The 27,656-nt window shown below is 56.9% G+C and overlaps 4 protein-coding genes across 11 annotated transcripts; 2 read left to right on the plus strand and 2 right to left on the minus strand.

Moving 5' to 3' along the window:
* Positions 1 to 208: 208 nt before the first annotated feature.
* On the minus strand, positions 209 to 11,856 carry LOC106975480 (adenylate kinase isoenzyme 5). 7 transcript variants are annotated; one of them, XM_053220019.1, is made up of 4 exons: positions 10,391 to 11,475; positions 9,339 to 9,452; positions 691 to 831; positions 209 to 255 (listed from the first exon to the last, which is right to left on the minus strand). In XM_053220019.1, exons 1-4 carry the CDS (start codon positions 10,451 to 10,453, stop codon positions 220 to 222), a joined length of 354 nt encoding a protein of 117 aa, XP_053075994.1. In that variant the 5' UTR covers positions 10,454 to 11,475; the 3' UTR covers positions 209 to 219. The 7 variants fall into 7 exon arrangements, 6 of the variants coding, with proteins under 6 accessions (XP_053075994.1, XP_053075993.1, XP_053075992.1 ...); XM_053220018.1 differs by lacking the exon at positions 10,391 to 11,475 and adding an exon at positions 11,497 to 11,856 and having other exon boundaries at positions 213 to 831; XM_053220017.1 differs by having other exon boundaries at positions 213 to 831.
* On the plus strand, positions 11,846 to 22,550 carry GTF2F1 (general transcription factor IIF subunit 1). Of its 2 annotated transcripts, XM_053220010.1 has the most exons (13): positions 11,846 to 11,971; positions 12,066 to 12,280; positions 12,363 to 12,409; positions 12,979 to 13,051; positions 17,630 to 17,823; positions 18,630 to 18,800; positions 20,313 to 20,497; positions 21,056 to 21,209; positions 21,310 to 21,491; positions 21,598 to 21,671; positions 21,748 to 21,886; positions 22,080 to 22,197; positions 22,302 to 22,550. In XM_053220010.1, exons 2-13 carry the CDS (start codon positions 12,269 to 12,271, stop codon positions 22,504 to 22,506), a joined length of 1,554 nt encoding a protein of 517 aa, XP_053075985.1. In that variant the 5' UTR covers positions 11,846 to 11,971; positions 12,066 to 12,268; the 3' UTR covers positions 22,507 to 22,550. The 2 variants fall into 2 exon arrangements, with proteins under 2 accessions (XP_053075985.1, XP_026905335.1); XM_027049534.2 differs by having other exon boundaries at positions 11,969 to 12,280; positions 21,313 to 21,491.
* A 1,508-nt stretch (positions 22,551 to 24,058) lies between these two features.
* On the plus strand, positions 24,059 to 26,052 carry PSPN (persephin). Its single transcript, XM_053220020.1, has 2 exons — positions 24,059 to 25,250; positions 25,337 to 26,052. The coding sequence occupies exons 1-2, from the start codon at positions 25,118 to 25,120 to the stop codon at positions 25,642 to 25,644; spliced, it is 441 nt and encodes a 146-aa protein (XP_053075995.1). The 5' UTR covers positions 24,059 to 25,117; the 3' UTR covers positions 25,645 to 26,052.
* Positions 25,901 to 27,650, minus strand: ALKBH7 (alkB homolog 7). The gene is made up of 4 exons (XM_027049536.2): positions 27,393 to 27,650; positions 26,573 to 26,746; positions 26,360 to 26,484; positions 25,901 to 26,147 (listed from the first exon to the last, which is right to left on the minus strand). The coding sequence occupies exons 1-4, from the start codon at positions 27,594 to 27,596 to the stop codon at positions 25,985 to 25,987; spliced, it is 666 nt and encodes a 221-aa protein (XP_026905337.2). The 5' UTR covers positions 27,597 to 27,650; the 3' UTR covers positions 25,901 to 25,984.
* Between the last annotated feature and the right edge of the window lie 6 nt (positions 27,651 to 27,656).

Genomic DNA, 27,656 nt, shown 5'->3' on the forward strand with positions numbered 1-27,656 from the left:
TGGGCCCCCCGAAGACTGCCCTTCTTGGGTTGCCTTGCAGAAAGGGCAATAGCGGGTTGAGCCCGGTTCCCTCTGGGAACACGGGGAGCAAGGCACCCGGGAGGGTCCCTGGGGACAGGTGTTTCCATGGATGCAGCCCGCCAGCACGGCAAACCCATGGCTGTGCCTCTCGGGAGTCCCCCCCCCCCCCCCCCGCCTTGATGCGCACCTGGCTGGGTCCTAGTCTGTCGGCGTCCCCCCAGGCGGAAACCTGGCCTGTGAAGGGAAATGGCACAAGTTCCAGTGCTTGGTGTGCGGCCGTGGCCTCCCAAGGATGAGGACGGGAGATGGGAGAGTGAGCTGAGGGGCCATCTGAGCTGTCTGGCCCAGGGGTAACCATCTTGAGACATACTAGAGGGCTGTAGGGTTCCTTTTGGGTGTCTAGTTGGATGCTAACACAGATCCGGTTTCCCATTCAGGATCCAGAGGCCTGGGCCCACAGGCCCCGAGGGCAGCACCACTGGAGCCCTCAACAGCTCGCAGCCCCCCCAAGGCCTCATCCAGATTTGTTAGGAACCTACCCCTGTGGGTGGTGGCCCCCAATCAGCCCACCCTTGTGCTGCCTTGGCCCAGAAAGGGGCTGTCAGTCTGGGGTCTCCTGGGGAGTCAGCTTGGGTTAAAGCCTGGCCTCCTGTCACCAGGTCTCTTAACCTCACAGGCCCTGCACCCCTTCTGAGCCCTGTGTGGCCTCTGGGATGAGGGGAGGGCCAGAGCCCCCGTCCCGTCACTGCAGCCTTTCAGTGACAGAGCAGCACTGGGCACAATGTCTTCTGGAGCTGCTTCTGCCAAGATCTGGAAGAGGGGGAGCAAGAGGTCAGCTCTGAGTAGCAGCAGGGACCCTGTCCGCCAGCCCTCCGCTGAGGCGGAAGCAGGTTGGCAGGCCTCTTCAGTAAGAGCCCACCAGGGATCGGGAGGTGTGATGCCAGAGCCATGCGAGTGAGAGAAGAGGGAGATGGGTCGGTCCGGAAGGCTGCAACCCAGCGCTCCGTATCACAGCTGGCCACTCGGCCACCCGAGCCCGGCGGGGACCCTGTCCCCTGGAGCAGGCCTCGGGAGGGAGGATGGTGTGGGGACTGCCTCCTCCAGGCTGCTGCCCTCGCATCCCGCATCCCACCCCCGGCCGTGCGAGCCGCGAGCCGCCGGGTGCGCGTGCGCGGGGCGCTTCCTTTTAGCCTCTGCAGCACTCCTCCCTTCCACCGGAAAGAAAAGCAGAGAAACTGGCGGGTCGCTCCAATAGTTAAGACATCCCCGGGGTGCCTGGGTGGCCCCGTGGGTCGAGCTTCTGGCCTCAGCTCAGGTCACCACCTCACAGTCTGTGAGTTCAAGCCCTGCGTCCGGCTCTGTGCTGACAGTCTGGAGGCCGGAGCCCGCCTCGGGTTCTGTGTCTCCCTCCCCCTCCCTCTCTGCCCCTCCCCGGCTCGTGCTCTCTTTCTCTAAGATACATAAACGTTAAAAAAAGAAGTGAAATATCCCTGCTCCCCACCCCCACCCCCCTGCCCCAGGAATATGTATGGCTGGATAGGAGTTGAGCCATGGTTATTGTGGTTAACGGGTTGTCATAATCCTAGGTTTTGCAGATGCGTTCTAAAATATATTTAATGTTGCAGTGCTGGAGACAGCCACTCTGTTTAGACCCAAACGTCATAGCTGGAAGGCCACGGCCTGTGCTTGTTACTGCCCAGTGGGAGAAACGAAAGTCCCCAGTGTACACGCTGGGGAAACAGGCCCAGGGAGGTCCAGGATGTGGGGCCATGGCATGACCCCTGCCTTGTTCCCCTGGGGGGCTGGGGGTGAGTGGCAAGCAGGGAGTGCCCGCGTTTCGGAGCAGGTTGTTCTGCTGGTAGGAGGTCAAGACTGGCTCGCACAGGGTGTCGTATGTCTCTAGGCCCTGGCGGAGGGCCGACTCACAGTCACGAACCCGGTGCTCCTTCTGGCCCCGATGCCACACTCTGCAGACCATCACATCCATGGAGCAATCAAACATGATGAGGTCTGGGGCCCGGCCCACCTCGGCACCCACAAAGGGGCTGGATGAGGAAAAGGCGGGGTGCAGTGGCTCCCTGACCGCCCCGCCACCCCACCGACCCCGAGATCAGGAGTCTAGGATTGTGCGGGCCCCCCCGGGTGCATCTTGGTTTTTTTTAGCTCCAAGTACGTGTTTTACGTGTTCATTTTTTTGGATGGGTAGGACGTTGGCAGAGCTCATCAGTAAACAACACTAACAGGGAAGAGTGAAGACTTGCTTCCTCACCATCCCCAGCCACCCAGTTTCAGCCTCCCAGGAGTTGTTTCTTGTGTCTCAGTCTGGAGTTATTTTAGGCATATACCATACAAGCAAATTGATTCTGATGTCCTTTTTCCTCCTTTTTTGTACAAGTGGTGAAGACACTGATTTGCCTTCAATCCTGTTCGCTCCGTATCACAAGATGACTCTGTGTCGGCACGTTAAGGAAGTTCCTGATTGTTACAGAATTCTGCTCTATGGATGTACCGTTTCTTAGTTCTAGGTTGGTGGATATTTGAATTGAAATATTCCTTCCAAGATGGATTTAAGCAGTCTTCAATTGCCTTCCTTTTGCCCAGATACTTCGCTGGGCGAGGCAGAGTCCCCAGCTCACCACTGCCCATACCACTGCCCTCCCCTCCCTGACTGGTCTCAGGAAGACCTTCCGAGATCTCCATGGCCGCCCACTGTGAGCGCTACCTCCTACTAGTTCCTCCAGAATTTCCTTGTAAAATAGACTCCACTGGTGCATTAAAAACAAAACAAAAACCAGGTGGGACTCATTCCAGGAAAGCAAGGATGGTTCAATACAATTTATTGTATTCACATCGGAGGGAAAAGTCATATGATCATCCTCATAAACACAGAAAGGGCAATTAACAAAGTTCAGCATGCATTCCAGATTCTTTAAGAGGGTAGGAATTGATAAATATCTTCAGCCAGGATCTTAATGGAAACTTGCTTCCGCACTGAATTGGGAACAAAATAAAATTGCCCACTCTTGCTCCTGTGACCTAGTAAGGTATAAGAAGGTTCGCTAAAGCAATGAGATTACGGAAATCAATTTGAGAGACCTGAATATGAAAGAAGGGGGTAAAACAATGTCTGTTTGCAGATGATGTGATTATATTTTCGGAAAACTCAAGAAAATCAACAAACTAGTGTAGACTTCAGAGAATTTGACAAAATGACAGGATATAGCATTAACACACAGAAGTCTGTAGCCTACGTGTACACAAAAATCACCAGTTAGAAAAGAAGGCCCCATTTGCAACAGCAACAAGATGAAATATAAAATGCTCAGGCAAGGGGCGCCCGGGGGGTTCAGTCAGTTAAGCATCTGACTTCAGCTCAGGTCATGATCTCACAGTCTGTGAGTTCGAGCCCCGTGCTGACAGCTCTGAGCCTGGAGCCTGCTTCGGATTCTGTGTCTCCCTCTCTCTCTGCCACTCACACTCCGTTTCTCTCTCTCTCCCTCAAAAATAAATAAACATTAACTTTAAAAAGTGCTCAGACAAAACTTTTCCAGAAATGTGCAAAGTCTTAAGGACAACCTCTAAGGAAATGTTGGACAAAATACTCCTAAATGATTCAAAGGAGACTTGAACAAGAGGAAGATCTAAATGTGCCTGGATAGGAAGACCGCATCAGAAAGGAGGTGAGCGTTCTCAAATTAGTTTATAATTGCTTTTTTTTTAATGTTTATTTATTTTTGAGACAGAGAGAGACAGAGCACGAGTGGGGGAGGGGCAGAGAGAGAGGGAGACACAGAATCGGAAGCAGGCTCCAGGCTCTGAGCTGTCAGCACAGGGCCCGACACGGGGCTCGAACCCATGAACTGTGAGATCATGACCTGAGCCGAAGTCGGACGCTTAACCGACTGAGCCACCCAGGCGCCCCCACACTTGAATGTATTTAAAAGATAAACCAGCCACGTCGAAGAGACGCCTAAGCACTCTGTGCCACCAGACAGAAGTTCACGTCAATGCCTGTGAAGCGTGAAGAAATGACATCTGAGTCCCAAACAAGACTCTAGACCCACCACCGATTTACAGGAAATCTAGAGGAGGAGAGGAACGTGGTAAAAAATGCGTTGCAATCAACAAAATCCAGGCCGTGCGACACAAGGAGACCCGAACATGTGCCTTCTTCAGTAAACAATCGCAAGGAAACCAAAGCAGCAGGGATGGAACGAGCACCTACAGATGACCAGGAATGTGACACAGAGTGACCAGCTGCAGTGTCAGCCTTACGTGAATCCTCATTAAAACCAGGGGTAAGAAGAACAAGATTTTGAGGTTGTTCACCGGAAATTTGAATAGTGATCAGCTATTTGATGATATGAAAGATATTAAGATCATGGAAACATTCTGATTTTACAGACGCCTTCATCTTTTAGAAAATATATACTGAAAGTGGGGCGCCGGGGGGGGGGGGCTCAGTCGGTTGGGCATCCGACTTCGGCTCAGGTCATGATCTCGCGGTTTGTGAGTTCAAGCCCCGCGTGGAGCTCTGTGCTGACAGCTCAGAGCCTGGAGCCTGCTTTGGTCCTGTGTCTCCCTCTCTCTGCCCCTCCCCTGCTCATGCTCTGTCTTTCAGAAAGAAAGAAAAAGGAAGAAAGAAAGAAAGAAAGAAAGAAAGAAAGAAAGAAAGAAAGAAGGAAGGAAGGAAGGAAGGAAGGAAGGAAGGAAGGAAGGAAGGAAGGAAGGAAGGAAGGAAGGAAAGAAGAGAGAGGGAGGGAGGGAGGGAGGAAGGAAGGAAGAAAGGAAGGAAGGAAGGAATGGAAAATATATACTCAAAGTGGGGCGCCCGGGTGGCTAAGTTGATTAAGCATCCAACTTCGGCTCAGGTCATGATCTCACGGTTCATGAGTTTGAGCCCCGCGTCGGGCTCTGTGCTGACAGCTCAGAGCCTGGAGCCTGCTTGGGATTCTGTGTCTCCCTCTCTCTCTCCCACTACCACCCACCCCCCTCTCTCTCAGAAATAAACATTTTATATATATATGTCTATATATATATATATAGACATATATATATAGACATATTTACAGATTTTTTTTTTAAAAAGCACAAGATGTATTGAACCTGAATCTGAGTGCGCTGGGAGTTAACTTTGCATGTGTAGCACAAATGAGAGACAGAGAGATGAGTTAGATAATACCACGAGGCAGGAAGCCCCTGGAAAAATCCTAAACGTGAGCCGCTCTACAGGATAACGGACCCAGACCAGTCAAAGGCCGGAAGAACTAAGCAAGCCCGGCGGCCTTCCCTCCTCAGATTAGGAGACGCCTAGCATGGTGTGGGCCTTGTCCTACTCGCAAATCTCACCAGAGATCAAAGAGACATTCTTCAGACACTGGGGAAACTCAGAGGTGGCCTGGACATCAAATGGTCTCAAGGCATGAATGTTAATCATCTCAGGAGCAGCTGGGTGACAGAGCGCCCATAATGGGATCTGGAATCTGTTTCAATTTTTTTTTTACTGTTTACTTATTTTTGAGAGAGAGAGAGAAAGTGCAAGTGGGGGAGGAGCAGAGAAACCAGGAGACACAGAGTCCGAAGCAGGCTCCAGGCTCTAGGCTCCGAGCCGTCAGCACAGAGCCCGATGTGGGGCTTGAACTCAGGACCCGTGAGATCATGACCTGAGCTGAAGTTGGATGCTTAACCCATTGAGCCACCAAGGTGCGCCTGGGAATCTACTTCAAAGGGCACAGTCAGCAATCGCGACAAGACATTTTGGCATAGATACAGCAAGTGTGACCGGACCTCAATGATGGTTTGATCCGGCGATGTGGAGATCCCTTAGACGGTTCCAACTATGTACGTGTTTGAAATCTGGCACCACAAAAATACCAAGGACTTTCTTGCTGGCTTTTCCACTCGGGGGGGCACGCGTACCCCCAAATGCCACAAAGACCTCTCTTCCTGGTGAGGACGGAGTGCAAGGCTTCACGGGGTCAACTTTCACAGACTGACTGGCCTGGACTTCACTGTCAGCCCTGTTATCTCACACCGCATCCTGCCAGCTGCCTTTTTCTACTTTTTTTGTGTGGGGTCAGGAGAGGGGGAAGGGTTTTTGTGAGGGGGGGCAGGGAGGAGGGCAACGAGTACTTTGGCAAATAGAAAGGGAGCATCACTTGCTCTGGAGGGAAGTGTAAAATCAAATACTTAGCGACGCAAAGAGCCCGGTTGTGATACCAGACGCCCATAGAAGAAGATGTTACCACTAGGAGGACCTGGGTGAAGGGTACAGAGCAATTTCCTGTGAGCCTATAATTTATCAACACATTTAAAAGAAATACATAATTATTTAAAAATGTCTTATGGGGCACCTGGGTGGCTCAGTCGATTAAGTGTCTGACTTCGGCTCAGGTCGTGGTCTCACGGTTCATGAGTCTGAGCCCCACGTTGGGCTCTGTGCTGACAGCTGGGAGCCTGGAGCCTGTTTTGGATTCTGTGTCTCCCCCTCTCTCTGCCCCTCCCCTGCTCCCGCTCTGTCTCTCTTCCTCTCTTAAAAATAAATAAACATCAAAAAAAAATTTTTTTTTAATCTGTTGTGAACAGGGGCGTTTCCTTGCAGGTTAACACTTTGGGGGGAACATCGACTCAGAGAAATGACCTCCCGTGTCTGGGCGTTCCAGGGAGACGGTTCACGGATGCTCCAACGAAATCCAACCAGATTATGATAATCTAGGCTGCACATGTGTTATCTGGTCCTCCTCACTGCCCCTTGTACAGAGTGCGGCCTGGCAGGGAGTCGCCATGTGTTCACAGGACACAGGCTACCCACCACGGGCCTCGGCTCCCCACGGCTTGTGTTCTTGGACAGGTGCACAGGTGACTGAAGCAATCTTGGAAACAGACGGGAAACCGTCCCAGGAGGAAGCCTTCCCCACCTTCCCCACATGGAAAAGAGGCTTGTAGCATTTCTGTCCACATTCACAGATGATGGACCTGAGGCTCGGGAAGCCAGGTCTTGTGCGGATTACAGACAGGTGAAGAAAGCGTGACCTGAGTGCCAGTCTCCTTGGCTCCAAAGCCAGTGTCTGAACTAGGCTGGCCAGCCTCCTAAGGGGCAGGAGCCAACCTCAAGTAACCTGCCCTCCATGGGCCTCGATTTCCCTGTCTGTAAAATGGGGGCATTGATCTCACTAGAAGATGTCATTTCACCTTGGCTTCCTGTGAATTTCACCACCTTGGCCCTGAGAAACCCCCCAGCGGTGTTTTGAATGTCCAGAGAGGGAGAACAGGAATGGCAAAGAGAAGGATCCCCAGACTTCTGGAGTGCTGGCTTCAAGCCAGACCCACTGCACTGACTCCCACCACAGGTGGAGCTAAAACGCTCAGGCCTGGCAGGGTCCAGGTTGAAGGGCCAAGTTGGTGGCCTCCAGGGATACCTGGACAGACCCAAGGCAGGGGCCTACGGGGTCCTCCAAGGCCAACATGGGGCCGGCAGCTCACAGAGATCTAGAAAATCCTCCGCAGTGAAAATCCACTCTCATAACCCAGGCCTGTTTGTTTCCTCACTTCTGGCAGCCACGTGGGTATGAGGAAGGCATGTGTTCTGTTCCTCTTAGCATAAAACCACAACGCGAGCAGGATCCTAATGGCAGGTGGCGCTCGGCCTCCATGATGGAGGGGCAACCCTCCGTGGGAGTAGGGGGGACCCTGGTGGGGGGGGAAGCAGAGAGGGAACCCCTGCTGACATGGTTAACATCTAGGCTTCGAGACCAACTGTGTGACCCAGGCAAGTTGCCCAATCCCTCTGTGAAAAAGCAGGATGCTTACGGTGCAAGAAACGCTTTTCTGGAATGTTCCGAAAGCTCAGAGCTCATCCGTGTAGTGTCAAGAACAGCCCTGGGCTCAGGAAAAAGCTCGAGATGCATTCATGCTGCTGTTGCCATGGGGACATGCAGGCCCCACGTTGCCAAGTCAGGCCCTTTTCAAGGGAAGCCGGGAGTTTTGACGTGGCCTCTCTCGATATTTGAAGGGTGGCCACTGCTGCAGAAAAAAACTCTTGAAAATGCTGTAGGGACGGGACGCTGGGGTGGCTCAGCCGGCCAAGCCCCCGCCTCTTGATTTCAGCTCAGGTCAGGATTTCACAGTTCGTGGGTTCGAGCCCCATGTTGGGCTCTGTGCTTGGCAGCTGAGAGCCTGCTTGAGATTCTCTCTCACTCTTTCTCTGCCCCTCCCGGCTTGGTCACTCTCTCAAAAAAATAAGCTTAAAAAAAAATTTTTTTTTAATGCCATAGGGTCCAAACCGCTGGCCCGGGGCTGCTGAGGACAGAGAAATTCATTAGCTTGGCTTTTGCCCTCAGAGCTCCCAGACCAGGAGAGGGAACCCATTCCATTGCCCTGGAAGTCACTGCCAGGAGCCCGACAGGACTGCTCCCGTGCAGTTGCTACAGAAGGCAGGGCCCCACCTGCCCACGTGGATAGCGGCCCCAGCCCTCGGTGGTGACGTCGGTTTGATTCCCGCCTGTGCTTCTCTGAAGGCATTTCAACTGCATCTGGCAAGTTCCAGAAAAGCCCGGGGCCTGACAACCCACCACAGTTCCTCTTGTCCTGCTCGGCCATTTCCGGACTCTCCAGCCACGGCTGTTCAGGTGCCTGGGTGGGCCTTTCCAGGAAGTCAGCGCTGCCGGCAGAAGTAACCTGAAGACCGAGTGTGACTTGCCAACGCGGGCTGGCTCCTCTTCTCGCTGCTCAGTTGTCCCACGTCCTCGCTTTGAGGAGGCCACCAGAGCCACCCAACTCTAACAGCCCGCTTGTGTCCCTCCGGGATGTCATTCTGTCTTCTGCTCTCTGCTGCCTTCCCTGCTGCCAGAGACGTCTCAGCTTCATTCGGCAAGTCACGTATTGGTCAGTGTCTGTCTACCGGCAGGGACTGAGTCTGTCTCGTGAACACCTAAGGTAAGGGTCTGTTCTCAAACCATTTGGGGACAGGTGGCTGAATAAATAGAGGAGCAAATAACTACACTCCATCTTTATGGCCCAGGGATGATGCTAAACCCATGTGCTACTCAGGGGGCAAATGATCCGTGTGCAGGAAAAGATTAGTATGACTTTGTCCCTGCCCTCAGAGAGCTCGGCAGCTAGCCACCAACAGTGGCTAGAAGCTTCCAACAGTCTTCTGACTGTCCCTTGAAAATCTAAAACTCCAGTCCACACCCCCCCCCCCTCCCGCCGCCACCATCTGCTCTCCCCAGTCTTATCCCTTCCGATCTCCACCCAAGGTGGGGAGGGAGAGTAGCTCCACACTTCACCACATTCTCACACACCCTGGGGTCACTCACAATGCGCTCCAACTCCTTGGCCTGCTTCAGCTTCCAAGGGAAGCCGTCGGTGAGGAAGGCCCAGCTCTCCTGGCACGACAGCATGGTGTTGCTGATCAGGTCTGTGATGATGCCCTGGGAAGGAAAGGGGTGTTGGGTTTGGTGCCCCAGGCTCCCCCACCCCCCACCCCCACGTGGCCACTTCGTCAAGTTTTCTCCCTTGGCCTGGACTTCTGGTGAATTCAGAAGAGCCCTTGCCCTGGCCAGTGCCCGGGGTTCTAGGTCTGCCCTGGTGCCCCAGGGCCACTCTGATGCACTGAGGCCATCTACCAGGGATGGTGGCTGCCGTGTGCCAGGCTCGCGAGGTCTCAGTCATTTATCACTACCTTCTTACGGGTAGATACAGGGGTGACCTTCATTTTCCAGGTGAGGGAACGGGCACAGGAGGGGCCAGTTGATATACATGCCCAAGGTCACAAAAGGAATAAATAACGAGCTAACTTTACTGTTTGTTAAATGTCAGGCACTCCGCCAAGTGCTTTATGAGAATGACGTCAGCCAACTGTCCCTATAGATGCCAGCTGGTCTCCCATCTTACAGGTGAGGACACAGAGGCTCAGTGCAGCAAAGCTGTGGCCAGCCCGGGAGCCAGAACCTTCTGGGCCTATCTGCTTCCACAGGGTTTCCAGGGAAGGTACCTCCTTCTTCCCTCTGCCCCTGTGCCTGTGAGCTTTCACCGTGGGCACCAGGAGCCCCTGCAGCATGATGTCACGGGCCTCCCAGCCCCACTGGGTACTGCACTGGCCCTCTTGCGTCAGCAGCTGGCCCAGTCCAACGTGGCAAAAGCCATATTTGGTCGCCACATTCTTGCACTGTGTCCCTTTGCCACAACCTGGGCCACCCATCACGAAGACGATCAGAGCGGACTTGAGGATGTCTGGGGGGCCCAGGGAGGAGGTGGGGAGAGGGTTTGATGCCTACAGGAGCCAACACACACTGAGGTGACTGTGTCCACAGCTTAGTGTGTGTCCTTGGGTAAGTGACACTGGACACAGGTCTCCTGGAATACCCACTTTGCTATGCCCTAGGGTGGCATCTGGGGGTGCACATCCATGCCCAATGGTACACTCAGGCATGGCATCATTAGTTCTGTTACAGGTAGCCGGGAGGATGTGAACTTGAGCAGGCCAGGCCTTCTGCACACAGCGTCTCCTTGAAGAATCTCAGTGACTCTACTATCCCATTTTACACTTGAGGAAACAGGCTCAGAGTGGGGCGGGGACTCGCCCATCCCCCAGACTTATCCCACACCACCCTCCTCATCCTTCACCCTGGTCCAGCCCCAGGGGCCTCTTCTGTCCCTTGAACTTGCCAAACTTATCCTTCTCCTGCTGTCCTGTGCCCCGCCTCCTCCCTGCTGCAGTAAGTCCCTGCTCCTCTTCCTTCAGGTCACAGCCGACCTGTCAGACTCTCTCTAAGAGCCTCCCACCCCATCGTTCCGTCTCAGAGCCCCATTTCTTCCACAGCAACAGCCACGATTAGTAACGATTTCGCCTGTTTACTTGCTCTTGCTTCTCTCCCCAGCCAGACTCTACTCCATGAGGGCAAGGACTGTTTCTGTCTTGCTGGTCCCAATATTTCTAATAGTTGGCACGGTTCCTGACATACAGTAGTGGGCGATGAGTAAATGCACGCCCATGGCTACCAGGCATGTCTGTGGAGTGTGGTAGTTTATAGCGCAACTTTGCTGTCTTGCTTCCTTCCGCCTTTGCTTAGCGAATTCCTAGGCATTCCACGGGGCGGAGCGTAAACCTCCCCTCTTCCCGGAGCCCTCAGAGCGGGCGCCTCTTTCCCTGTGGCAGCCCTGTCCCCTCCTGCTCGTAGATCCCATTTTCTGAGACCGCCTCCTTCACTACGCTGTAATCTCCAGGAGGCCAGGGAGCTAGTTTGACACATTCACCGTGGAGTGCCCAGAACCTGGCACAGCAGGTGCTTAAGTGGATCAAAGAAGGGCTGATCCTTGAGCATGTGCGGTTGTGTTACCACCACGGGTGGGTGGGGGTCGTGCGCACACCTGAACTTGGGGTGTGGGGCACCTGTATGTACCTCCCTCATGCCCTTCATAGCCTCCTTACTTCCCCCCAGTGATCCAGCCCCTCCCCGCCCCCCGCGATGTTACCCTTCTCCTGGATCTCAAGGCCCTGCCCTTGTGGGGCAGCTTGGACTTGCACAGACCCATCCCGCCAGCGGCCCGTGGAGTGGTCGCGCCCCACCCCCACCCAGGCTCTGACGCCTCCTGGCTCGGCTCAGCGTCACAAGGGCCCGATCGTTTGGCGAGATGATGAGGTCTCCCAGGGGCAGAAGGAGGAAATGACCCTAAAGAGGCTCAGGTGGAGCCGTGGCAGCTAGCCGCAAAAGAGACCTCGGTCGCTATGGTTACGCGGCCTCCTTGGGCGCACTTCCGGAGCGGAGTGGCGCATGCGCGAGGCGCGCGAGAGCTCGCGAGGAAGGCCAGTTCCTCCCTCCCCTCCCAGGATGCCCCACGGAGTGTGTCGTCACGGGGAGGCGTGTCCACCGGGCCGATTAAATTAACAGCGCTGTATAGAGCCGCGAGCGCGGGTCCGGGCGGTAGACGGCGCTTCCTCCAGCTGCGGGTCGGTCGTGGCTCCTCCCTCTAGAAAGAGTCGAGGGGAAATACGTGACGCGGAGGAGGTTGCCATCGCGACGCACCCCGAGTTTCTCTTCCAGGTTAGGCGCAGGCGCAGACGTGACCGGAGTGGTCGCGGAGCCGGCCGAGAGAGCACGGCTTCCCGGTAGTTGCTCCCAGGATCGGTGGCACCTCGGCCTTGGGGTCCTCGGTCGGGGCCAGAGACCCGGCACCGCGAGAGCGGCTTCCCCGCGACTGAGGGACGCGGACCGGACCGGACCCGAACCACGGAACGTCGTCGCCCATGGCGGCCCTCGTGAGTATGCGGCGGAGTTGGGGGGGTCCCTGCGGCGGCCTCCGCAGCCCCGCACTCACCGTCCCGCCTTCTCTGCCCGCAGGGCCCCGGCAGCCAGAACGTCACCGAGTATGTCGTTCGCGTTCCCAAGTAAGTCCCTGACCCCTCTTCCCACTTCCTCCGAAAGGGGTTCTATACCTCCCTGACCTCGTAGACATGGCTGGCACCGCCTGTGCTTCTCGCTCTGACGAGCAGGGGGACCTGAGGACGGGGCTGGAGTTCAGCCGAGGCCTCTCTGGGGGCATCGCTGTGTTTGGAGCAGAACGAATGATTGAGTGTTTCAATAGGCGGCAGGATGCAGCCTTCTGGCCTAGCATTCCCTCTGGCAGGAATGCCTCTTCCCCGCTTGTGACTCTGTGGGGTGGATTCTTGTTGGTTCCCTAAAACCCAGTTCCAGGACTTTCCTCCCCCAGGAAGCATTCCCTGCCTGCCCTCCCCCATCCCCAGGGCAGACTTCCTTATTATTCCCACATGTTGGTTCCCCCAGATCTCTGTGCCTCCTTCTGCTTTTCTTCCGCACGGGGTTGGGAGGGCATGGATCTGTTCCCTGACAGACTGGGAACCCCTGGGGTCTTTGGTGGGTCCCCAGCACTGCTGAGCCCGGGAGGGTTTGCTAAATGAACGAGTAACTGAGCACTACCCCTTCTTGCCCGTTCCAGAAACACAACTAAAAAATACAACATCATGGCCTTCAATGCAGCAGATAAAGTCAACTTCGCTACCTGGAATCAGGTAAGTCTCCATTGTGAGTGTGACAAGGGGATCCTGCACTGGGTTGTAACAGTTCCCCTTTGTGATAGTAGTAACTGAGGCTTGGTTTCCTCACCTCTCCTGGAACGGAGATCCAATGATGTGCTGAGGCCCAGGCTGAGCTGCTGGGTGCATCCCTGTGAGGCAGATTTGGATGCCTAACTGCACCTGCCCAGGCCTTGTGAAAGGAGAACATGTACAAGTTGTGCCCACTGACAGGCATTTTTGGCCTCGAGTTATCTGGGCCAGGGAGGGGGCTGCCTCCTACAGATAGTATTTGGAAGCCACCTCTGTCCACGGGCGCTGCCTTCACAGAACACCATAGCCTGGGTGGCGTATAAGCGACACAGGTTTATTTCTCACAATTCTGAAGGCTGGGAAGTCCAAGATCAAGGCACCAGCAGATTTTCGGTCCAGTGCGGGCCTTCCTCCTGCTTCATAGATGGCTGTCTTTTCACTGCCCTCACATGGCGGAAAGGGTGAGGGAGCTCTCTGGGCCTCTCTTGTAGGGGCACTAATCTCACTCACAAGGGCTCCACCCTCGTGACCTAATCCCCTCCCCGAGGCCCCACCTCCCCCTACCATCCCACTGAGGGGGAGGTTTCAACATCTGCATTTTGGGGTGGAACACAAACATTGAAGCCATTAAAGAGTTTTAAATCGGTGGGGGGCCCTGCGTGCCTCAGTGGGTTGAGTGTCCAACTTTAGCTCAGGTCACGATCTCGCTGTTCCCAAGTTGGGCTCTGTGCCGACAGCTCAGAGCCTGGAGCCTGTTTTGGATTCTGTGTCTCCCTCTCTCTCTCCGCCCTCCCCCACTCATGCTCTGTCTCGCTCTCTCGCTCTCCTCTCTCTCTCTCAGAAATAAATAAACATTTAAAAAATTAAAAACTTTTTTAACAGGGGAGTTATAAAGTGATCCAGGCACTGTCAGGAGACAGACTGTGGGGTCAAGGGCAGATGAAGGGTGTGCAGGGTGGAGGCGTCGGCTTGGTCCAGGCGAGTGATGATTGCATGGAGCAAACAGCGTTGAGACGTGGGTGGATTCTAGTGTGTTTGGAGCGGAGCCCATAGGGTCGGTTAATGATTGGATGTTGAGGGGTGCCAGGGCCACATGGATGGAGTATTTGGGAGTTCAGTTTGGGACGTCTTATATTAGACATCCCGGAGGAGATGGTAGGTGAGCAGTTGGACATGTGAGTTGGGAGAGCGGGAGGGCACATCTGGGCATTTGGAACAGCGTTTAAAGCCACAGAGACTGGAGCAGGCCAGCAGGGGACTTGGCCCCAAGTCTGAAGTCGGCATGGTCAGGCCTTTCTGCGGTCGGGCAGCTCCAACTGCTCAGCTGGTTGTCGAGCACAGGTCTGCCTTTGGACTATTTTTTTTTTTTTTTTTTTTTCTAAAATCTGTTTTAGGGAGAGAGAGCCAATGGAGGAAAGGAGGAGAGAGAATCTTTTTCTTTTTTTATGTGTATTTGTTTATTTTATTATTATTTTTAACATTTATTTATTGCTGAGAGATAGAGACAGAGCATGAGCAGGGGAGGGGCAGAGAGGGAGGGAGGCACAGAACCCGAAACAGGCTACAGGCTCCGAGCTGTTGGCACAGAGCCCGAGGCGGGGCTTGAACTCACGGACTGTGAGATCATGACCTGAGCTGAAGTCGGACGCTTAACCAACTGAGCCACCCAGGCACCCCTAATGTTTATTTATTTTGGGAGAGAGCACAAGTAGGGGCAGGAAGAGAGGGAGACAGAGGATCCAAAGTGGACTCTGTGCTGACAGCAGACAGCCTGATGCAGGGCTCAAACTCAGACTGTAATATCATGACCTGAGCTGAAATCAAGAGTTGGATGCTTAACTGATTGAGCCACCCAGGTGCCACTCTGGACTATTTTTTTTTTTTTTAAGTTTATTTATTTTGAGAGAGAGAGAGAGTGCACATGTGTGCATGCACAAGCTGGTTGGTGGGGGGGGGGGTGGGGGGGAGGGCCAGGGGAGTAGGAGAGAGAGTCCCAAGTGGGCTGTGTGCTACTGGCGTGGAGCCTGACATAGGGCTCAATCCCACAAACTGTGAGATCATGACCTGAGCCAAAATCGAGACTCAGACACAACCAACTGAGCCACCCAGGCGCCCCTCTTTTGGCTATTAAAAAAAATTTTTTTTAATGTTTATTTTTGAGAGACAGAGTATGAGTGGGGGAGGGGTGGAGAGCAGGGGAGACAGAGGATCCAAAGCAAGCTTTGTGCTGACAGCAGACCGCCCAAAGCGGGGCTTGAACCCACGAACTGTGAGATATGACCGGAGCCGAAGTCGCATGCTTAACTGACCAAGCCACCCAGACGCCCCTCTTTTGTCTATTTTTAAACTTCACTTCACCCAGCTGAGCAAATGAGACTATTTGAGAGAGACATGATAACAACGTGCTCCTCTGGATATTGGGCAGGTGGATACTTGCTCCAGGCGCCCTCTTCCCTTGTAGGGTGCCTGCCTGCCGGCACGGCCAACTGCCCACATGTTTGTATGCAGACTAGCATGTTCCCCCCACCTCTGGCCTCGCCTGAGTTATCCAAAGAGGGTGCCGTGTTTCCAAATCCCTCGTCACTCAGTGGGGAGACATTCTTCATCATTTACCATCCAGGAGAGAGAAATAAGCCACCTTCGGGTACCCTGCCCCCAAATACTCCTCGCTAAGAGGAGTGACTTGGTAAACACCTTGGGAACCCACCACTCTTGATCCGTCATCAATAGGAGATCCCCTGTCCCGGCATCCATGAGAACTGAGAGGAATCTGCACCTCAGTCACTCGTCCCCTTGGAGGGTCCATGCCCCTCGTCACCCACCGCCTTGAGGTGCAGAGCCTGCATAGTTATCACCCCTTGAGACACGTGATCTCCCAGCCGCTAGTAACTTGGGGGTTATACATACCCTGTTCCCCAGTCGTCGTGGGGGGACATCACTCATCACTCCTTGCTTTCACCACACGGAGGTCACACTCCCTAAAAACCTAGTCACAGGGAAATGCAGCCCCTTGAATTTTCATTGCCTAAATGGCACACTCCCTAAAAAACCAACGAGGGGGATTACGTTCCCTGGAGAAAACTAATTTGCTGGGTTGACACCCCCCTGTCACTAGTCACTCAAGGGAGGGGGTGGGTACAGCCATCTAAGCACTTAAAACCACAGGGGACATCCCCCTCCTCCGGTAGCCGCTGCTCACCCAAGGCAACGTGTGGGCAGAAACCCCCTCCAAATGCATTCTTTTAGCAACTGTTCCTGGAGACCCTCCGCTGGGCTAAAGGTGAACACGCCAGGCAGGGGCCCTGCCCTCTGGGGTGACTGTGTTTGGGGAATCAGGCTTGTTTACCTTCCTTTTGTAGTGAGGCACATCCTGGGCCGGCTCCCCAAAAAGGTGTGGGGTGCACACCAATTCCCTCGCACCCCTGTGAGTGTCCAGATTCCAGCCTCGGGCTGGGTAGCTCGACTGGGTATCATAAGCTAGCCTGGTAACCATTTTCTCTCAAGTTGTGAGGGTTTTGTTCCAGTGTTTTCTGGCTTCTGGTGTTGGCCGTGGAGAGCTTCTGCCATTCTCCCTCTTGTCCTTTGTATCAGGGGTCAGTAGGCTTTTTCTTAAAGGACCAGTAATTATGTTGCCCTTGGTTGGCGGGTGTCTGTGCGGCAGCCCCTCAACGCTGCGTGTCCGCACTTGCGCAGTAAAGGCACAAGGATACATCGAGTGGGCGTGGCTGTATGCCGGTAAGACTTTGTTTCTAAAAACGTGGCCCGCCCCTGGGCCAGGGACTTTTCCCCCTTCTTCCTGGGAGCTGGTAGGATCTTTTTGTTCCCAGCTGTCTGAAAATCTCTTGTCAGTAGGAAGCAGTGTGGGTCATCTTGCCTTTTTCAGTCACTATGCCTTGGGACTTGTTCCCTACAGTCGCCCCCTTTTACTTTTCTGGCCGCTCTGTCTTCCATTGTGTGGAGGAGGCCCCGTGCATCAAGCCAGTGCCCTGCTGATGTGCGTTAGGTTGACTTCCAGTCTTCTGCTGCAACAGAGTGGTGTGCTAAACAGCACTGCGCGTGTCACTTCACCTCCGCTGTCTGGAGGAGGGACCTCTAGGGTGAGCGGCACGTGCATTTTAAAGATCAAAATTTGGAAAACAGCCTTTAACGGTGCCTGAATGCAGAGAGCGGGCCAGTTCCTTGTTTTTTGTTTTTGTCCTATCCCCAAAATGATCTCACTGTTTGTTTGTTTATTGATTTATTTCTTTAAATGTTGATTTAGAAAGAATTTCAAACTTTCCAAAGCTGCCAAGTAGACCTGGTCCGAGGGTTGCCCACATGCCTTCACCCAGATGCACCACCGAAGGCCAGCATTCTACCCCTTTTTTGTTTCGCTAAGCAGGAGGTTGGCTTTGCAAGTCGGCAGCTCAGCCTGGGAGGTGGGGTGAAGAGGGCGTTCGGGTGTTCTTGCAGGGTGGGGGGTGGCGGGCACAGCTCGAGCGAAGGCAGGCAGCCCTGACGGAAGGTTTGTTGCCTGCCCTCACGCCTGCTCCGTCACTCCAGGCCCGGCTGGAGCGAGACCTGAGCAACAAGAAGATTTACCAGGAGGAGGAGATGCCCGAGTCGGGTGCGGGCAGCGAGTTCAACCGCAAGCTTCGCGAGGAGGCTCGGAGGAAGAAGTACGGCATCGTCCTCAAGGAGTTCCGGCCCGAGGACCAGCCCTGGCTGCTTCGCGTCAACGGCAAGTCGGGCAGAAAGTAAGTGGTGGCAGCGGCGAGTGCCTCCCGTGACCCCCTCGCGTCCTGACTCGGCTGGGCGTCCCTCCCTGAACTCCCGCGTCCCTCGTGGGGTTTTCTTTCTGAAGATGAACCAGGCTGGTGCTGGTGCAGGAGCCCTTAGGGACCAGGGTACGTACAGGAAGCCCGAGAGCCTGTCCTGACCACACGCAGCGAGCAGCCGCCTGGGGACCGGGGGTCGTGAGGGTTGGGAGGTCAGGTGGATGGAGGGGGCTCCAGGAAGAACAGTGTGCACGAAAGCAGGGAATGGTGTGCAGAGCTCCACAGTGTGACAGTGACAGAGGGCGGGTGCACAGCGCAGGATGGTGGATGCCAGGATGCAGCTGGAGCATGGGTGGGCCGGGGCCCAGGGGAGCCTCGAAGGCCGTGGGCAGGGAAAGGCACTCTGTAAGACTTCCCAGACTTTTAGGGCAGGGACGGGTGAGGGCAGAGGCCAGGAGGAGGCTGGCACTGGTTCGGGCATGAGGAGAAACCTGGAGGCAAATCCGGAGGGGTGTGACTGCGGCGCCCCTGCTTCACAGCTCACCTAACACGGTCCTTCCAGAAAGGACCGTGCTATGTACCACGAGGGGAGCCCCAAGCTCGCTCCGTGAGGTGGGGAGTGCTGCCCGGCTTTCCAGGTGCCGAATTCGAGGCTCACACAGTTGAAGGGCCGGTCCAAGATCTCTCAGGCTTAGAGTTTGCTCAGAGAACCCAGGTGGTTCTGGAGAGAGGGCAGGCCAGGGGACTGGTCGTGAGGGCCAGGCTGTGACGTTGCCTCCCTGCAGGTTCAAGGGCATCAAGAAGGGAGGTGTGACAGAGAACACGTCCTACTATATCTTCACCCAGTGCCCCGATGGGGCCTTTGAGGCCTTCCCTGTGCACAACTGGTATAACTTCACGCCACTGGCCCGGCATCGCACGCTCACTGCCGAGGAGGCCGAGGAGGAGTGGGAAAGGTGAGTGTGAGCCACAGCTGGGCCTGGAGGGAGGCAGGGTGCGGGCACTGCTTCCCTAGCTTCCCCAGAAGGGGCTGACACACTTGGAAATGGAGTGTGTCACCATAACTTCTGCCTGGCCGGGGGCTGGGTACTCGGTGGTGACCAGGTCCGACTCCACCAAGCCCTTAGGGAGCTCCCAGTTCAGTGGGGGAGACGGACATGAAGGCATCAGGGACACACAGGGCCCAAGAGGGCTAGGGAGGTAGTAGCTGCTGAGCTGAGCCCTGGAGCAGGAATTGGCAGAGCAGGGGGAGATCCCCGGGGCCCACTTGGCTTCCCCCCCAGACCGGAGGGCTATGGCTGGACCAACTACGGGTGAAATCCACACTACGTAGTTTGTCATTTAACCGTTTGTAAGTGTCCAGTTCAGTGGCAGTAAGCCCATTCGCATTATTGTTCAACCATCACCGCCATCCCTCTCCAGAACTTTCTCGTCTTCCCAAACTGAAACTGTCCCCATTAAACAGTAACTCTTTCTCCCTCTCCCCCACCCCTGGCTCCCACCATTCTACTTTCTGTCTCTGTGAGTTCGACCCCTCTAGGGATCTCCTATGAGTCGGATCATGCAGTATTTGTCCGTTTGCCTCTGGCTTATTTCAGTTGCCATAATGTCCTCCGAGTTCATCCACGTTGTGGCACACATCAGTGCTTTGTTCGTTTTTTAATTTTTTACATTTTTATTTATTTATTTTTTAATGTTTATTTTTTTAAGAGAGAGAGTGTGTGTGCACACAAACCAGGGAGGGGCAGAGGATCTGAAGCGGGTTCCGTGCTGACAGCACAGAGCCCGACGCGGGGCTCAAACTCGGGAATGGCGAGATCGTGACCTGAGCCAAAGTTGGACGCTTAGCCGACTGAGCCGCCCAGGCACCCCCATCATTCTTTTCAATTAAAAATGCTTTTAATTGTAAAAAACATAAAATTTGCCATCTTAACCATATTTAAATGTACTGTTCAGTAGTGTTAATTACACTCACATTCTTGTGCAAGAGCTTTACTCCTTTTCACAGCACTGATGAACTTTGCTTATGCTGTTAGATATAATCCTAAGCTGTCCTTAGATGCAGTCATATTTTTTAAAACTTTTATCATCAAAGTAAATGAAAACAGTTATTTCTTCTCATAAACACAAAGGCATCCATAAACTACCATAAAAACAGATGGATATAAATACGTTGTGTCCAGATTCTGTTGTCAGAGAAAGGACCTGAGCTGGAGAGAGATGCTCTTTCCCAACACCACATGAAACCTTAACTTTGAGGGACATGGGACAGACAAGGGATCAAAGCAGGGCCAGCTCTCCCATGTGACTTCAGGGTGTTCCATGCCATGGGTGTGAGTCCCCTCATGTCACCAAAGTCGTGTCTGTCATTCCCCTTTGGGGAGTGCCTGGTGGAGACGCAGGGAGGAGGCCCAGTTTTGGAGCCAGGCCCCTTGTCAGCCCCCACTGTACCCTTCCCCTGCCCACAGGAGAAACAAAGTCCTGAACCACTTCAGCATCATGCAGCAACGGCGGCTCAAGGATCAGGACCAGGATGAGGAAGACGAGGAGAAGGAGAAACGCAGCCGCAAGAAGGCCAGTGAGCTGCGCATCCATGACCTGGAGGATGACCTGGAGATGTCGTCTGACGACAGCGAGGCCAGCGGCGAGGAGGGTGAGGCTGGTGGAGCCCCCCTGGGTGGCCGTGTGGACTAGCCTGGGTCGTACTCCCTCAAGGTGTCTAAGTGACGACTCAGGAAGGTTGATGCCACTGAGGGAAAGCTGAGTCACTCACAGTCCCCTGGGAATGAGGACAGGGCACAGCCCGCTGCACCGGCCCTTGGGGAAGCACGGGAGGTGATAGGAGGCAGAGAAGAGCGACGGGAAGGTCTCAGCTGCAGCCTTTATTGGGGTGTCCATGGATGGGCAGCGCAGGGCAGGGTGAACAGCTTTGGATCGGCCCGTTTGAATGATGCTGGTGGGCCTTGGGCTACAGGAGTGGGTTCTAGTTGTCCGATACACGGTTCTGGGGGATGCAGGGATGGAGATGGTGGCCCTGAGTGTGAGTCAGAGAAAGCGAGTTGGGGGTATAGACTTGGACCGGTCAGTTTACGTGTAAGAGGCCAGTCCTGGGCGTCTCTCCGTGCTCAGTGAGGCCCCCAAGATGTCCAGACATCCTCAGGTTTCCCAAACGGGACGAGTGCCCGGCCTGAGTCCCGCTCTGATTCCCTAGGTGGCAGAGCTCCCAAGGCCAAGAAGAAGGCACCGCCGGCCAAGGGAGGCAGGAAGAAGAAGAAGAAGAAGGGGTCCGACGACGAGGCCTTCGAAGACAGTGACGACGGGGACTTTGAGGGCCAGGAAGTGGACTACATGTCCGACGGCTCAAGGTGAGGCAGGCGGGAGGCGGGTGTGAGGTGGGCGTGAGGCCTGCGCCAGCCCGGCCCACGCGCTCCCTCCCTCACGGTCGGCTGGTTCTCCGCCTTCCAGCAGCTCCCAGGATGAGCTGGAGGGCAAGCCCAAGGTCACCCAGCAGGAGGAGGGCCCCAAGGGCGTAGATGAGCAGAGTGAGAGCAGCGAGGAGAGTGAGGAGGAGAAGCCGCCCGAGGAGGACAAGGAGGAGGAGGAGGAGAAGAAGGCGCCCACGCCTCAGGAGAGGAAGCGCAGGAAAGGTGGGTCCCCTCCCCGCTGCCCAGGCGCCCCGCTCCCAGAGCCCCTCATCTGGGGTGGAGCCGGGGCGGGGCGCCCTGGCGCTGACACTCCTCCCGCCCCACGCAGACAGCAGCGACGAGTCGGACAGCTCAGAGGAGAGCGACATCGACAGCGAGGCGTCCTCGGCCCTCTTCATGGCGGTGAGGCCCGGGCCCGGGCAGGGGCGGGTGGGAGGGCGTCGGTCTCCAGACTTACATCCCAACCCCATTTCCGCAGAAGAAGAAGACGCCCCCCAAGAGGGAGCGGAGGCCGTCGGGAGGCAGCTCTCGGGGCAACAGCCGGCCAGGAACGCCCAGCGCGGAGAGCGGCAGCACCTCTTCCACCCTGCGGGCTGCCGCCACCAAGCTGGAGCAGGGTGAGCAGGGCCGTCGCCCCCCCCCTCCCTGCGACCTCTTGACCTTTGCCCTCAGTCTCCCCTCCTGTCTCGGGGGCAGAGGCCTGTCCACCCCGGGGCCCCCTGGACACGGGGTCCCAGCCCCGCTCCTCCTGGGCCCCTGGGGGTCCAGCCCCCCCAGGCCCGGGGCTCAACCCCTCCCCTGCTCCCCCAGGCAAGCGAACGAATGAGACGCCGGTGGCCAAGCGGCTGCGGCTGGACGCCGGGCCCCAGAGCCTGTCTGGGAAGTCGACCCCTCAGCCCCAGTCCGGGAAGTCGACCCCCAGCAGCGGGTAGGTTGGCGAGGGTGGTGGGGGTGGGGCGGGGGAGCAGGGCAGGGGCGCGGGGAGGCCGCCCGCTGACGCCCACCCGCCCCGCCCTCCGCTCGGCTCCTCAGCGATGTGCAGGTGACAGAGGACGCGGTGCGCCGCTATCTGACTCGGAAGCCCATGACCACCAAGGACCTGCTGAAGAAGTTCCAGACCAAGAAGACGGGGCTGAGCAGCGAGCAGACGGTGAACGTGCTCGCCCAGATCCTCAAGCGGCTCAACCCCGAGCGCAAGATGATCGGCGACAAGATGCATTTCTCCCTCAAGGAGTGATGGCCAGCGCCCAGCCACCTGCCCAATAAACGGCTGCCTCCCAACTCCTCTGGTGCTCGCGTTGTCTGTCCCCCGCTGCCTGAATCCCAGCACCCGTGTTGCCAATTCCAGAACAACGCTGGCCATGTCTCTCGCTCGGTCCCTCGGGCCCTTCCTTCCAGAACTTTCCCTGCCCCTTGGAGCCTGCTCCTCTTAGCCCTCGGCCAGCTGTGCTCGCTGAGCATCCACCGTCGCGGGCTGGCGGTCCCTCCAGCTCCGGCGTCTGGGTCTGTCTTCGGCTGTAGTTTATCCCCCGTGAACCCAGGACGTGCTTGGCTTCCCTGACTCAGCTTTCCAGATCTCAAATGATCTTTGCTTCCTTTTCAGATCAGCTGGTCTGTTTTAAGTGTTCTGCCCCCAGTGGCTTTGATCCTTTCCTCCGCGTTTTTGTTGTGAGCATCCTATCTCTGCCAGAGATCTGATACCCGAAGCTGACAGCCCTCCCGTGTTCTCTTCTGACTTCTCTTCACGACTGACTCTTGTGTTTCCTAACTTTGGGTGGGGACTCACGGCCGGCTGAGGGGCTCTGCGTGGGCCTCCTGGGCAGCTGGCTTTGCAGGCAAACCCCACAGGTGCTTTTAGCCTCTGTTCCCCACCAGGTGTCCCAGGAGCCTTGGACTGAGTCCATGTGAAGCGGCTCTTGGCTGGCGGGCTCTGTTCCAACGTGGCCACAAAATCCCACACTCTTCTGTTGCTCATGTTGGCACCTGGGCCCTATTTTTCAGCTTTCCAGTGATGTTTCCAGGGCTTCCCTTATATTCCAATGAGTTAGTTCCGCATTTATTTTATCCAGCATTGCTAGGGTTGTGCCGTGGGAGGGCTTTTTGAGTTCATGGCCAGTGTCATCGCTAGAAATGGAATTTGGCAGCTGGCGCTACTTTAGAACCCGTCCCGAGTGATTGGCTGGCGGCAGGATGTGGGGCTTCCGTGAGCAGGGATGCCGGAGACGGCAGGCTAATTCCCAGGAATGTCTCGGGTCTGTCTAACGCCCCTCCCCATCCTTCCGCCAGGCCTTTTGGGGCAGAAAGAAAGCAGCATTGACCCCTGGCCCTCCACGCTCTTACCCCTGCCCTCCCTGCCACAGGACTGCGGCCTAAGGCCTCTCCCCACCAGGCCAGCCCACACGCCCTAGTGGTTAGGAGCCAGGGCCTGGTGTTCAGCAGGGTCTGGCTCCAAATCCTGGCCGTGTCGAATTCTGGGCGACTTTGGAGCAGTGACTCTTTTTGTCCGAAGGTGGTCTCAACGACACTGCGGTAGCCAGTACCCACCGCTGCCGAGCGAGGGAAGCAGTGCAAAGCAGGTGGGAGTTTGGGTCGGTCCAGCCCTCGCTAGTACGAAGAGCCAGCGGCCACTCCTGAGTTTGTGTCTGTGCCCGCCTGACACAGGCTTCCTGGGGCTCGGGGATGTGACTTGCAGTTTCAGCAGCAAATGCTCAATGGCCTCTGGCTTACACCCCTCCCCACAAGCCTGGGCACCCCTGCGTCGCACGCCCCAGCCCCCCGCCCACCCCCCCCCCCCCCGCAGCCATGTGTGCCCATGGTTTCTGGGTTTTGCCGGTCTGGGCTGCAGGGTCTTATCCGAGTTTTTACCTGGTCTTACCTGTGTGTGATCCAGCACCTCTTTAAACCTCCCTAAGTTATTTGTGCTTCTTTGCCTGGAAAACTCTCGCGAGCTTCTGTCAGGCGGCGTATCACACGCTTAAATGCGCCATCTCTCTGTCCTCAGAGCCTCATGTGGGAAAGACTGATTAGCTCCCTCTCACAGGTAAGGGATGGTCTCATTTCCTTGATATTACAGGGGCCAGGCATGGAAGCCACTGGAAGCTGCTGCTGTGCCTCTCAGACCCGGCGGGCTTAAGCTCCCCTCCCGCCCTGATGCCAGGACAGGGCTGAGGTTCCAGGTCCCAGGGGCCTCAGGTGGGCCTTCTAGAGACAGGAGTTCCTGCAGGGTGAGCTTCCGACCCTTGAGTCCCAGTTCTTGGCTGTCTCCAGGCCTCTCCCTTTTCCTGTTTTGGTGCCGGCTCAGCCAGGCCCGGAGACAGGGGCATGATGTCTTAATCCTCCGGGTGGCAGCCATGATGGATTCTCCACTGGCTTGGCCACCTGCTGACCCCTCCCTTCCCACACACCTATCTGCCCCACCCGGCGCCTGACGTGGGGACCCCTGAGCCCTGGCACCCTGCCTGAGTGCGGAGGGGCCACCCTGGCGGGCCCACGATGCCCCCCAACTCTTTCCAGAAAGCAGGTGGGGTGGGGGACCGGGCTGCCCGCCCTGGGCTCGGCTCTGGCTGCCACAACAGTCGTAAATCAGGGGAAGAGGGGGTGTCGGAAACGGGTCTGCGGAATGTCTGGATGGGGCAGGGAGGGGGTGAGTGCTTAACTCTTAGAAGCACAGGGTGTGGGGCCAAGGGACTGGCTTGCCTGGCCCTGAGGATGCGGAAGAGCAGCCGGTACGGGACGCGGGGTCTTCCTGCTACTACAGCAGCGGCAACGAAGAGGTTATTTCCCCAGCCCAGGCTGGGGAATAAATTGAGGGTGCGAGGCGTCCCCACCCTCGGGATCTGCCCGTCACAATGGCCGCAGGAAGAGTCCTACTCTGCTCTCTGCTGCTCCTCTCGCTGCAGCCGGGCCTCGGCAGGGGCCCTGGTGCTCGGGGGGCTCCGGTGGTGGAGGAAGAGCCACGAGGGACCCTGAGGCCGCAGCTGGGTAAGAAACCCCCGGACCCTGCACGACTCCCCCACTCCTTCCTGCTCAGACCCTGCTCGCTGTCAGCTGCCCCTTGTCCCCTGCAGGTGCCCGCCTGCGCAGAGCCCTGGCCAGCCCATGCCAGCTGTGGAGCCTGCCCCTACCTGTGGCCGAGCTGGGTCTGGGCTACGCTTCCGAGGAGACAGTCATCTTCCGCTACTGTGCAGGCAGCTGCCCCCGCGGTGCCCGCACCCAGCATGGCCTGACGCTGGCCCGGCTGCGGGGCCAGGGCAGAGCCCACGGTGGGCCCTGCTGCCAGCCCACCCGCTACACCGACGTGGCCTTTCTCGATGACCGCCACCGCTGGCAGCGGCTGCCCCAGCTCTCGGCGGCTGCCTGCAGCTGCGGCGGCTAAGGACGCCAGGCCTGGGGCCCTGCAGCCGCTTGAGGAGCCCTGCTGACCTTATCGGAGACTTGGATGCCGATGAGATCAGAGGGGCGGTGGGCTGGGGGCCGCCTGCAAGGAGCATAATAAACGAAACTGCTGCTGCATGACTGTGTTCAGCCAGGCTGTGCCCTGACCCTGCCACCGAGCTCCCTGTGCGTGGACAGGGAGGATCCTGGGCTTCCCCTGCACCTCTCGGCGCCTGCGAGCGGCCAGCTCAAGGAAGGCCAGTCTGTCTCTTTTCCAACTTTATTCACAAACGTGGTGTGTGTCTGGTGCGGGGGGAGAACCTGAGGGAAGGGCCTGGCGTTCAGCAGGCTGGGGGGGGCTGCCCAGGCCCACCTGGTCCCATCCCCTCAGGGAGGGAGCGGCAGATCACAGAGATGCGTCGGCCCCGGGGAACCCGACGCCCCCCAAAAAAGGACTCTTCATCCCGAAGAATCTCATGGGAGAAGTCATAACGGGCCGAGCCCCTGCAAGAGAAAACAGGCTCGGGCTGGGTGGGGTGAGGGCAGCCCCTGCGCAGGGCAGGCTGCCTGGTGGGTGGGGCGCGCGGGAGGGGGGTGGGGGGAGGAGATGATCGTGTCTGCGGGGAGGGCTGAAGAAGAGAAGGTGCGCAACGTGTGAGGTGGGTGAGCATCTGATGAGTTACGGGTGGGGTGGGGGCTCCTTGGCTGAGCAGTACCTAAGGATGTAGAGGGAGCCTGGCTCCAGCAAGAGTTCCAGCCACTCCCCCGGCTCCTGGGTGTGCACCAGCCGCATGACGCTGGGAGATAGTAGGGATAGGCCAGCGATGGTGGCTCCACAGAACTGGAAGAGAGGGCATGGTGGCCAGTCAGTCTGTGGCCTGGCCGGCCCACCCCCAGCTGGGGGCTCCAAGGCTCTGGCCGCCGCCCACCTTGATGCTGTCCACATGTGGCTTGATGTAGCCCCGAGGTTCCAGGTCCAGCACATGCACCGAGGGCAGCAGGGTCTGGCCAGGGCTAAAGGCGGCCGCTTGCACACGCTGCAGGATGGCCCGGCTTGCCTCTGACCAGCGTGACTTTTCTGTCTCTCGGAAGCCGTGGATGGCCTGCACGGAGAATTTGGGTCAGGCCAGGAAGCTCTCAGAGGGAACAGGGAAACTGAGGCACGGTGGTGGGGGGCAGAGTGCAGAGCAAAGGACTGGTTTTCCCAACATGACCCTTGACCCCGTCTTCAACTCACCACCTTGGTCCTATCTACCCTATAATCCTGGGTCTCAAACCCCAACCCCAACCCTTACCCCATCTAGGTCTAGTCCTACTCCTTTGTATCCGCCCTTGAGCTCCAATCCAGTCCCAGATCCAGTCCCCAACGCTGGTCCCCCCCCCGCAATACTCAATTTTGTCTCCGCCCACAACTTGATCCCACTCCAGTCCTCTGTCTCCGCACCCAACTGGTGACCCTCCCTCATCTCGCTCCACACCTGTTTCCGCCCCTAACCTTGGTCCTGTCCCCCAAACACCCCACAGTTCCAAGTCTGCCCTCCAGTTACGGCCCTGCCCTCATCTCCAAAGTGCTTTCCCGGCCAGCAAAACACCTCGGCATCAAACTCCGCCCCATGCCGCCAGCCGCGTTCCCAGCCGTAGCCCCCGGCGACCCAGCCGCTCCACCCCAGTCTTCACCTCTATCGTCACTGGCCCCGCCTCCGCCGTAGCCCCGCCCCGAGGCCCGCCCCCCGGGGCCGCCGGCCTCACCGCGTCCCAGTGAGCGTATTCGTAGCGGCGGCGGCGCAGCTCGGGCTCCAGCTCGCGGCTCAGCGTCTCCTCCTCGGCCGTGCTCAAGAAGCCGGGCCGCACCAGGGCCGCGTCCCGAAGGCGGCTTAGTACGGCTGGGCCCGAGCCCCGCACCCAGCTGGACCGGGGAAGGGTCCCCAGCGCCAGGCGGCCACTTGCGGCCATAGCCCCCAGAGCCGGGTCTTGGAAGCTGTCGGAGTCAGGGCAACGCCCCCGCTCCGGAGC

The sequence above is a fragment of the Acinonyx jubatus genome, chromosome A2 (assembly GCF_027475565.1).
Source record: "Acinonyx jubatus isolate Ajub_Pintada_27869175 chromosome A2, VMU_Ajub_asm_v1.0, whole genome shotgun sequence".
NCBI lineage: Eukaryota > Metazoa > Chordata > Mammalia > Carnivora > Felidae > Acinonyx > Acinonyx jubatus.

Excerpts from the sequence above, each read along its gene's own strand:
- ALKBH7 (XM_027049536.2), bottom strand. The coding sequence starts at position 27,596 with ATGGCCGCAAGTGGCCGCCTGGCGCTGGGGACCCTTCCCCGGTCCAGC. Across the intron at positions 26,747-27,392 it reads AATACGCTCACTGGGACGCG|GCCATCCACGGCTTCCGAGA; the intron begins GTGAGGCCGGCG and ends TTCTCCGTGCAG. Across the intron at positions 26,485-26,572 it reads CACATGTGGACAGCATCAAG|TTCTGTGGAGCCACCATCGC; the intron begins GTGGGCGGCGGC and ends CCTCTCTTCCAG.
- PSPN (XM_053220020.1), top strand. The coding sequence starts at position 25,118 with ATGGCCGCAGGAAGAGTCCTACTCTGCTCTCTGCTGCTCCTCTCGCTG. Across the intron at positions 25,251-25,336 it reads GACCCTGAGGCCGCAGCTGG|GTGCCCGCCTGCGCAGAGCC; the intron begins GTAAGAAACCCC and ends TGTCCCCTGCAG.
- LOC106975480 (XM_053220013.1), bottom strand. The coding sequence starts at position 10,453 with ATGCCTGAGTGTACCATTGGGCATGGATGTGCACCCCCAGATGCCACC. Across the intron at positions 9,453-10,390 it reads CCACCCTAGGGCATAGCAAA|GGCATCATCACAGACCTGAT; the intron begins GTGGGTATTCCA and ends TTTCCTTCCCAG. Across the intron at positions 2,048-9,338 it reads CCAAGGAGTTGGAGCGCATT|GTGGGCCGGGCCCCAGACCT; the intron begins GTGAGTGACCCC and ends GTGGGTGCCGAG.
- GTF2F1 (XM_053220010.1), top strand. Across the intron at positions 18,801-20,312 it reads GCCGAGGAGGAGTGGGAAAG|GAGAAACAAAGTCCTGAACC; the intron begins GTGAGTGTGAGC and ends CCCTGCCCACAG. Across the intron at positions 20,498-21,055 it reads CGAGGCCAGCGGCGAGGAGG|GTGGCAGAGCTCCCAAGGCC; the intron begins GTGAGGCTGGTG and ends CTGATTCCCTAG.